We start from the raw sequence: 10,438 nt of genomic DNA on the forward strand, positions 1-10,438 counted from the left end.
ATTTTGATCGTTTGATTAGCCCTCAATCACATATTCATAAACATCTAACGTTAAGTTAGATTTAAGTTTGATCTGAAACTCCTTACAATGTTGCATTTGTTATTTCCTTGCATTGTTCTTGAAATAAACCGTTAACATAGTCTCTCTTAAAACTTCACATTTTATAACATTAGTGACAATCCAATGGTTTTACTCGTGAATTATTTGATGAAGCAACTGTATGAAATATCTGTAAAACAAACGGTGTGAACATAGGCTGTAAACCAGTCATAGGAGGCTGTGGTAATATTGTCAGTTGGAGATGTCAAAGAATGGAAATATCTTCACATCAGAGTTTTAACTGCTTTATGTGCCTTTTCTGTCTTTGCTGAAAGTGCAGAAAATCAGGCGACTATAGTCGGATAACTTTGTTAAGAGCTTTATTGTGCAACAAACACTTGTTTTACTGACTTAAAATAAAATGTAAGTAATGCTGGAAATGAACAGATTTCAGAGTCCACAGAGGTCAGGAAGACCACTGATACTTTCCTCTTAATAGACAGGATTTAAACTTTGAGCATCCAGTGGGCAGCTTCAAGAACTCCTGTTTTACTCTTTGAACTTTCACCAGATATTTTTATAAAAAAAATACACTATCCAGAAACTATTGTGTGGGTTGAGTCTCTGTGGGTTGATCTGGGCTGAAGTCCTGCTTCCAAATGAACTCGGGGCAGTACAGGTCGTCATGGTTACAGTTGACAGAGCATGTGTAGATGGCCAGTGTCCCCCAGTCAATACTTGCTCCTGTTGAGTCCTCGCACAGACTGTTTAACAGCTGGGGCATCACCTAAAGACAGAGACACACACTTTAATAACTGCATGAATTGGACACAAACCAAATCAAACAATGAATTTAAATACACTGCAATGAATGTGGATTTATTTTAAATGTTTAAACTATGAAGTATAAGAGAAAAAACACTTTTTCCATCTAAGGCTGCACACTTGAATATGACCATCCATTTCTACGAACAGATTTAATGGTTGTCCTGGAGCAGTTTATCAAGCAAATAATGCAACTTTCTGAACAAATTCATTGCAAAAAACAAGACTGTAGCACGGCTAGTTTCACCAAATACATTAATGCACTTCAACTGGGCCTGTTTGCCATCACAGACCTGAATATAATACTAAATAAACTTTGCACAATGAGCATTTCATCACTCCAAACATACCTGAAGTTTACGAATGAAGTAAGTCTCTAAGAGGTCAGGTAAGTGAGCATTCAATAGGCAGTGATTACCTGGCACTCAAAGGTCCTCTTGGCGCCACAGGTGCATGATGGGATATCCTGATCTGTAGGGATGTGCTTTGAAGAGATCCACAAAGGGGAGCCACCTTGGCTGTAACGCACCACCTGAACCCAACAAAACACAGTGAGCTGCACACAGAGTACACCTGAACATCTGTGTAGATGTTGATTGCTTCATGTCATAACCATGTTCCTTATATTTGTCTATTTTTTTAAATACCTGGTGTGGCTCTGGTGCGATCTTCCTTTTGAACCGCTGGAAGACTTTGTTGTCTTCAGTCTCATGCATAGCCACCTCCTCCAGGTCTGTCTCTGTCAGAGCTGGACAGAAAAAGTCAGGAGAAAGGCTTTAGAAAGATCTGCTGATTTAAGAAATAAATGAAATGTCAGCAAGGCTAGACGTTTCAATAAGTTGTAGTTGGTACTTAAAGTCACATATTTAATGATTTCTTCCCACCTACATACATTAGATTAGTTCATGTGACAGAATGCTTACTGCTTTCTATAGATTGACAATTTGCAGTTTCTTCTTCTTCTGCCTCCTTTGTTTCTTTCTCTTCCACATCCTCCCCCTCCTCCTCAGGCTCAGTGACCAGCTCTGACTCAGGGAAGACAAAAGGAGACGTGACGACGGTCGCTTCTGTAGAGATAAAAAACAAAGAAATAAACAGCAGATTCATAATGTTTTCAAATTAAAGCTGGAACAAGTCTCTTGTTTGGCTGCCGATGTATGAAGAGGAAAATCTCACACGTCCATTTTTAATTTGGAACATAAAATGACACACACCTTGGCTGCAGCACTCCCTCTTGTGACTGTGTTTCCAATGAAGGGTCTGGTGGTGCTTCCCACAGTATGTTACACTGTGACAGCGGGAGCAGGCCTTGGTGCCAGGGCAGCCACAAACCCAACACAGTTTTACTCCAGAAGGGGACAACACACTCATGTTCGGTTCATAATCACGGGGCGGTTCATCTTCTGGGGAAAGAAGGAAAAATAAGTCAATAAATGCAAATGTCCTGACAGAAACATTTGATCTGTAAATGTATTTTATTGATGTTTCATGACCCATACAATATAGGGAGTTGTGAATTCATAGTAAAATACCAAAGACATGTCATTGATGTGTTTGTATTAAGGTATTTGCACTGACTAAACTCATTGAAAGTTCTGCAACATAAGTAGACCTCATGCTGTTCAAAAACAGAGGACAACATCACACTTAAGCCAAACTTTGGTTAAAATACATATAAAAACAAGAAAAAAAAACAAAGACATATATATTAACTGAAACTTTTCAATTTGTTCATAAAATAAAGATTTCCTACAATCTTGTGTTTAATATTAGCACTTAAAAGTCAATGTTAAATGACACTCTTATCTCAACTACACTTTATGTATGTAGCTCTTGACCATATAAAGTGATGAATAACTACTCTTAGACAGAAACCCTGGCATTATAAACACACCTGATGGAGGGTTGTAGGGGTAGAAGGCATTCCTCCTGCTTAGCTGACTTCTGAAAACTGAAGAGAAAAGGGAGAGAAAACACAAACCTGTCAGAAAAATTACTGAACGCAATTACTGCCTTATATTTAAGGATATTTAATTTTTGTAACACACACACATAAAAAACAAGCTAGACAATGTTGTTGCCATGTGTTACTGTTGGAAAATGTACAACCCCAGCTATAAATAAATCAGGAGCTATTTACAGTCTATGATCAGGAGAGATGTGTTTGAAATGCCAGCTGCTGTGTATTTAATAAGGACATTAAGAAAAAATATCTAAATTTGAAGCATTGCAAGAATAATGCAATGTAATTTGAACATACATGAAAAAGTGACAGCCTACAGGTACCTTTCATACAGCGGCTGTCGTTGAATGTGTAGCACTCCCGAGTCTTGCAGCAGAACAGAAAGAGCGTCCTGTGAAAACATCTGTCATCGCCAGAAATAGGTGCATACACCTGCATGAACCATGGGAGAGTTATTTTTCACAAGAGGGAGAGTTTAATTAGATCCAGCCACACCTTACAGGCTGGTTAGAAGCAAACAGATGCATGAAGTGAACAGACATCACAAATCCATCACACAGTACCTCATCTATTTTTAGAAAGAATAAAACTGAGACAGAAGTTAACTAATCTGCCTGACTACTTAAAGTAAGATACTTTGGGATTATTAATTGTCATAAATTGCAAAATAGGCTACTTCTCTTCTCTTAAACGAATTTAAAAAGTATCCAAAATCCCCAAATATATTTTATGAAGTAAACAAACTCTTTTCTAGTAGCTGGCTTCCTGGTACTTTTAATCATACTGGTCATACTAATCTATATTTTTTACTCAAAGCAGTTTATGGGTGGAGGATCCCCAGTGTCTACCTTCTCAGGGACACTAACCTGCAGTAGAAAAGCCATGGGCAGGCGGCAGATCTCACACTCCAGCCCAGGCAGTGAAGGCAGGCCACCCTGGCTGAGCCACGCCGGTTTCCCACCCACTTTGCTGGGGAACTGCGGGGACAGCAGCCGCCACGGCTCCGCATCCTCCAGAAAACCCAGCACTACCTCCGCAGTGGACATGTTAGCGGGGTTAACTGTCATAAAGGAAACTGTAGAGCTGTTATTATTTACAGTCTACAAGAACACAACACATGCAACACGCGTGAAGTTCACTAAAGCGTCCGTGAGGAAACATTGACCACCTGGTGTTATGTTCCGCTTTCCTCGATGCTCTTACTTTAAACATATTTATAGGTAATAGGCTACTAATCTAGATGTATATGATATGTGTGTCTGTATTTGGTAACCTGATATTACATAGCTTGCATGACACTCTACGTGCCGTAAGGTTTTCAGTTTGAACATTTTGATGAGGTTATCAATCAATGTGTCTATTCTGTATGACCACTAGGGGGAGCACATGTACAATCAATAGGCCTACCTGATTTCTGTTCAGCATTTTGATATGTATTTATATGTTAAGATACTTTATTCTGCCGTTCAAAGCTCGATAGCTAGTATATGCATCTATTTCATTGACAATTAAAAACAATTTAATTCATGTTTTAAATACAATGCATTATTATAGATTAAAACACTTAATATAAAGAATTTAAAATGTGTGTCAATTTCCCATCTGTAGTGTGGATAATAATAACAGACTATTTGCCAGATAGAACAAAAAGAGCTAAAAGTGCAAACTAAGAATAGCCTACTGATTGTGATTATAACTGAGTAAGTTGGTGAGCATTTTGATTCTTTACTTTTTTTTTTACTACACACAATTAAGTAACATTTGCTATAATGTGGATAAAATTGAACAGTGAGAACATGAAAGCAAAAAGAGGGACAACTGGAAGGCCTGTAATAATTAATAATCTAATAGTGTATTGTTACTATGTGCACACACACACGCACACACACACACACACACACACACACACACACACACACACACACACACACACACACACACACACCGTGATGTCACTTAAAGGGGAGTTCTGACAGTCTGTGTATCTGAGTGGACGGACACAGATTGTAACAGATCTTTTATTCGGACTTTTGTTCATTATTAAATCAACCATGGAACTACAAATGGACACCAAGTCAGGTTGGGATTGGACCGGGGTGAGCAAAAGTTCACATTTATTGTAATTGGACCATGGAAACTAAAAGGAAGCGGGCAGCTGATGAACCGTGGTAACCCAGCAGATAACGGAAGAATGGACGCTTTGAAAATTGGACCAAACCGGGACTAAAACCACATGCCCGGGTCTACCCGAGATATATGTCACCCTCCTCCCCGTTCCAGATGCCTCCGCGGGGCGATGGGGGCTACAAGCCAGCGCCGGTGTCCCCTGCGCCGCCTGTCCCGCCTAGGAGGGTCCGAAGCCGGGACAGGGGCTCCGGCAGGACGCGGCGGTCCGGGACAGGGGCCGGAGCTGGAGCAGCGGAGAGGCGGGTGAAATGTGTGCTGGTGGGAGACGGAGCTGTGGGGAAAACCAGCCTGGTGGTCAGCTACACCACCAATGGGTACCCCACTGAGTACGTTCCCACCGCATTTGACAACTTCTCAGGTAATGTAGTTTATTCAAAGCAGCTGTAGTTTTATCATAAAGGACAGATAGCTATGTGTATTAAACTGAGACATTTACAGCTGTTAAAGACATTTTAAAATTATTTTCCTTTAGGCTATTTATAAAAAATAACCCGACAGATCCTAGTCTATTAGGTTGAAACCATAATTAAAAATTCAAGAAACAACTAGAAATTGATTGATTCTTTTTTGGCGGATTTGCAATAAGATCATTGCTATTAGATAGGCTTAGGCTACTATTATTGAAGTGTCTTTACTCAGTTTTAAGTAGGCTAGTTTACTACCAGCTGATTGGGTGATTGTTAAAGTGTCTTTGTTGTTGTTGTTGTTTTTAATAACTTAATTTTGTCTCATGGTGTGTGCAGCGGTGGTATCGGTGGATGGCCAGCCAGTGAAACTACAACTTTGTGACACAGCTGGACAGGTCAGTAATCCCCAGAGGCAGAGGCAACAGTATTTCCTGCTGTTGTCTCAGTTGGAACAATCCCTGTAAAGAGGCTTCCTTCTTTGTGGCTGCTCTTATTTGTAGAAGAGTGGGCAGACAACAAACAAAAACAATCAATGTCCCTGGTTGGAATTGAACCCGGGTTCTGTGGTCGTAACCTATCTCTCTGAACCACAAGCCCACCTTGGTCTCTGAAAAAAAACTTTTCAACTAGACACTTACAACAAACATCCAAGTGTTCTCTAATAGAAACTCATCATTTGATGTAACAGCAGATTGATAATCTAGTTTGACCAAAACAAGTAGCCAATGTTTCATTGATAATTGGTAGTCTACATAGGTTAGGATTTCTCAGTTGAATATCAATGTCAGTCTAGGTGGCCTCAGTCTGTGTCCAGGAAACGGTCTGGTTAGCCCTTCCTCGGAAAGATGTAGCCCTCAGGAAGTGATGCATTTTATTCCTTTGTTTTAGCTGCAGCAGCTGTTTGTGTTAAGAGTTTCTGTCCACTTAAAATGAGCTTCACTGATTAGATAGAGCTGAAGAAGTCATTCTTCCCATTAACCCTATTAGATTCACTGTTATCGTAAGTATTTGTATAATCTGTTCCAACAGATTGTTGTTATCAGTGTTTTTGAAGAAATGAAAGCAAAATGAGGACTGCAGGCAGAGGAAGGATAGACTGTGATTAAGGGAAGATCATCTGTCATTATGAACAGTTCTCACAGTAACTCCAGTTAATGTGTTGAGATACAAAGAGTGCCCAAAGTCTCTGCATTAATTACACCTCTGTTCTTAAAAGTGTTATTGTGCTTGTTTTTAAACTATTGCACTTGCTTCATGTTTTCTCTGACTGTCGATCTTTTCAGGATGAGTTTGACAAGCTGCGTCCTCTGTGCTACACCAGTGCAGACGTGTTCCTGCTTTGTTTCAGTGTTGTCAGTCCTGCATCCTTCCAGAACGTTCCTGAGAAGTGGATCCCAGAGATCAGAGGACATGCCCCGTTTGCTCCGCTCGTCCTTGTTGGGACTCAGTGTGACCTTCGAGAGGATGTCAAGGTGGAGTAAATTTAGACCGTGCAGCATTTAACATACACATATCCTACTATATGATCAACGTCTTTTTCTCTAATGCTTTCACCCTCATTTCTTAGTTTAACAAATGTTTCAGCTATGATGCAGGTATTAAACATATTGCTTTATTGTAAAAATAAATAAAATTACTTATTTTGTTAAAAGTGAACCTTTGGAATACAATAATCTGGTTCTCCAAATGATGTTGGAGATAATTAATGGTTCAAAGAAAAAAATAACAAGACACCTGAAACAAAGATGAAGAAACACCTGAAATCAACACCTTTATCAATTGAAAATGAAAAAAACAACAAGGCATTCATTTTGGAAAATACAATTCTACAATTCACTTAACAGACGCTTTTATGTAAAGCTACATACATAAGAGAGGAAGTACAAAACAAGCAAAGATATAGGAAGGAGCAAACAAGGTCAGTAAGTACAGAGGAACAGCTTTAAGTCTGATCAGACAAAGGTGCTGACAGGCACAGAGGCAAAGCACAACATTCACAGCTGTTCTTAAGAGTTCAGCATCAAAACCATTCTTAATATCATCATTATCAAACAAAATCATCATCCTCATCATCAAATCATCATCATCATTATCAATATCATTAAGTCCATAGGCGTTCATGGAAGCTCTAGGTCTTTAGCTTTTTCTTAAAGGTGATCGACTCTACCGAAGGGGGACAAAGGAGAAGAGTCTAGTTAGAGACTTAGAGCCCTGTTGCGAAATCGATAAACAACACTCCCGGCATTAACTAATGGCTTCAAGTCTTCATGGTGTACACGTGACGTGTCAAATGATTTTGGCAATCAACCTTTTTCACAGGAGACTTTTGAACTTGTCAAAACAGGACAGCACTACAACTAATACTGTTAGTGATTGATGTATTCAGTCGGTATTACTTTTTTTTTATGGTGTAGCCCTTTTACAATTAATTTGCTTATTTATGTATATTGTTGTGGATATACTGTTTCCCACAAATATTGATGCTTTGCTTTAAGGTTAGGTTTACCTATATGTTTCATTGTGTATTTCATGTTAACTCTTGTTTTAAAATGATACAATTCTTCGTATGATGCTTTTTAAATGTCTGAAACTATTAAATGACCACTGGTTAAACCCTTCTTTACTGAAGTTTAGGAATTCCCAGTAACAAGATTTTCACAGATACAAATGAACTCAGTGTTGCCCTCTCTCTAGGTTCTCATCGACCTGGCTAAGTACCGGGAACGTCCTGTGGACCCAGCAGAGGCTAAAGACTGTGCGCTGGAGATTGGAGCTGTGGCCTACATGGAATGCTCTTCCCTGACCCAGAAAAATTTGAAAGAAGTGTTTGACACGGCCATACTGGCCAGTCTGCAGAACTGCAGCTCCCATAAGCACCCAAGAGGAAAACAGAAAAGACGGAAAAAGAAAAGGCAGACTGCGGACAAGATGAAGAGTCTGTCAAAGCCATGGTGGAAGAGGTACTGCTGTGTGGCCTAGGGCAGACCTTTCAGGTTACTTTGTCCTGCTCTGGATTGGGATGGATTCTGGTTCTGCCTGAACTCACGCTCAGTTTGTGTTTTTCTCTTGTGGAGCCTCATGAACCATTGGACTGCTGTTTAGAACTAAAGCAAGACTGTTACGGATTTTAAATATTTTTATTTTTCTAATGGTGGAGGGCTTCTTGTCTTATCATGGATAAGATGAACTTCTCAGACAAGCCTGCTTCTAGCATGCCCTGAAAATATTGCAGTGATGCAGATGTTATCCAGGTTTGAAAGACCCCCTCTTTGAAGGAGGCAGAACTTTCCATAAACTGGCAGGAGACCCTCTAAATGTCACGTAGACCGTCCAGATTTAAACAAGAACAGAAGTATAGATTTTCTCTCCTCTGCCTGACACACAAATGGAATAATGTTTAGTCTGGTGATCTGGTGACACCCTGTTCCAACCTCGTATGGATTTATGTGGTCTATTATGTAACTCGGAGGGGGCCTGACTCTCTGCAGACTGTGCGTGACCTGTAGGAGTCCAACTTGTTTTAAACGTTGGTCGGATTTCTAACACTCAAGATAAGAAAGAACTGGAAGCTGAAACAGAGTGTCTTTCAGACCAAACTTTGTCCTCATACCAAGAAGAACTTTTGTTGGATTTTCTGAGCCGTCGGCGATCACAAAATATGATTTCAGCAAATTAGTCAACAAATCCTGCTCATTTTTGATTTTAGAACCTTTATAACTTCAATGATTGTTTTTCTAACCAAATAACGGATCACGTTCATATCCAGGTTGAATAAGTGACAGTGAGTAAGTTTGATAAGGCTGAGACTTCAGGGTAAGTGGACATAAGCAGCATGATGTAGCCCATTGGTTTATGGAATAAGACAGCTAAAGAAAGCCAAGAGAGAGTGGGAGATGACATGTATCAAGTGGACACTCGAAGAACTGCAGTTTTTTTTGCACTTCCGCATTGGCTTCACTTTTCAACACCAGAGGTTTCCACCTATTAGCAAGATGCTATCTGTAACCGAAGTCAACATGTTATACATTTTGAATCCAATCCAGAAAAGAAACAGGCTTTAAACATATTGTTCATATCAGAAAAAAAAACTTAAAAAAAAAAACTGAATGCTTAATAAGATATTTTATTCAGGTCGCCATTATAGCCAGTTCTTAATATGGGTAGTCCTGCCCAAGAGAATAGCCAACTTTACTCTTGAGTTTACTCAGAATAGGGCCATCATTTACAATGAACATCAAGCTGAATTGAAGAAAATAAGAAACTAGTGTTGAGACCGTCAACTCAATAGGAAAAAATCACGTCAGCGATAAATCCAGTGAGACATCTATAGAGGATTCTTCCTTTTGTAACCAGGGAAGTCGCCCTCCGCAGGTTTTTTGAATGAATTAGCTTTTTCTTCACTTTTCAAATTTGGAGGAAATGTCAAATTATTTTTTATACAGCGTTCTGTACATTATTATTTTTTTTAATCCTTGTAGACGACACCTCTTACAAAAGTGATAAATTAAGAATACTGAACACAGATATCAGTACTACAAAAAGAGTTGGAACAATTAAACACACAAAGACCATCTGAGATTGCAGATGATAAAACCTCAAACATTGTTCTGCCCTAAGCAATGTAATTAACTGTATGTTAATGCCAGTTTCATCCTCCTCATTTATCATACTTTACAACACAGGGTTTATTGCACAGCATTTCCATGCAATGTTATTGAAGGAGTTACTGGTTTGCATCATATAAATATTTAGTGAAATGAATATGAAATATTGTGTTTCTTCCTACGCACCCCTTCACACAGATCTTCTGTTTCATTACTGCAACAACCATTGATCATTGTACAAATCTGGGTCAGCAGAGTGGTCTTTCATCAATAGATTAAGCAGAAATGAGAAGGCAAACCAACACACTGTGGAGCCCTCAGTTGCCACACCTTCCTTTGTACATTGTTTTACTTAAACAAGAACCAACTCAAATAATTAACAACTCTTTATCTGCAGTTCTTCTGTCTGAACG

The 10,438-nt window shown here is 39.3% G+C and overlaps 2 protein-coding genes across 3 annotated transcripts; one reads left to right on the forward strand and one right to left on the reverse strand.

Moving 5' to 3' along the window:
- Positions 1–402: 402 nt before the first annotated feature.
- pdcd2 (programmed cell death 2) lies at positions 403–3,994 on the reverse strand. Of its 2 annotated transcripts, none has more exons than XM_061041198.1 (8): positions 3,694–3,994; positions 3,151–3,259; positions 2,759–2,815; positions 2,079–2,264; positions 1,788–1,931; positions 1,512–1,612; positions 1,283–1,396; positions 403–826 (listed from the first exon to the last, which is right to left on the reverse strand). In XM_061041198.1, the coding sequence occupies exons 1-8, from the start codon at positions 3,892–3,894 to the stop codon at positions 644–646; spliced, it is 1,095 nt and encodes a 364-aa protein (XP_060897181.1). In that variant the 5' UTR covers positions 3,895–3,994; the 3' UTR covers positions 403–643. The 2 variants fall into 2 exon arrangements, with proteins under 2 accessions (XP_060897181.1, XP_060897173.1); XM_061041190.1 differs by having other exon boundaries at positions 2,079–2,267; positions 3,694–3,993.
- An 810-nt stretch (positions 3,995–4,804) lies between these two features.
- On the forward strand, positions 4,805–10,182 carry rhoua (ras homolog family member Ua). Its single transcript, XM_061041221.1, has 4 exons — positions 4,805–5,372; positions 5,758–5,816; positions 6,705–6,893; positions 8,116–10,182. Exons 1-4 carry the CDS (start codon positions 5,084–5,086, stop codon positions 8,398–8,400), a joined length of 822 nt encoding a protein of 273 aa, XP_060897204.1. The 5' UTR covers positions 4,805–5,083; the 3' UTR covers positions 8,401–10,182.
- The last annotated feature ends 256 nt before the right edge of the window (positions 10,183–10,438 follow it).

The sequence above is a fragment of the Labrus mixtus genome, chromosome 1 (assembly GCF_963584025.1).
Source record: "Labrus mixtus chromosome 1, fLabMix1.1, whole genome shotgun sequence".
Taxonomy (NCBI): Eukaryota; Metazoa; Chordata; class Actinopteri; order Labriformes; family Labridae; genus Labrus; species Labrus mixtus.

Coding starts and splice junctions, on each gene's coding strand:
- rhoua (XM_061041221.1), top strand. CDS start 5,084: ATGTCACCCTCCTCCCCGTTCCAGATGCCTCCGCGGGGCGATGGGGGC. Junction 5,373..5,757: donor CGCATTTGACAACTTCTCAG/GTAATGTAGTTT, acceptor TGGTGTGTGCAG/CGGTGGTATCGGTGGATGGC. Junction 6,894..8,115: donor ACCTTCGAGAGGATGTCAAG/GTGGAGTAAATT, acceptor CCCTCTCTCTAG/GTTCTCATCGACCTGGCTAA.
- pdcd2 (XM_061041190.1), bottom strand. CDS start 3,894: ATGACAGTTAACCCCGCTAACATGTCCACTGCGGAGGTAGTGCTGGGT. Junction 2,816..3,150: donor CGACAGCCGCTGTATGAAAG/GTACCTGTAGGC, acceptor TTTTCTCTTCAG/TTTTCAGAAGTCAGCTAAGC. Junction 1,932..2,078: donor GAGGGAGTGCTGCAGCCAAG/GTGTGTGTCATT, acceptor TTATCTCTACAG/AAGCGACCGTCGTCACGTCT.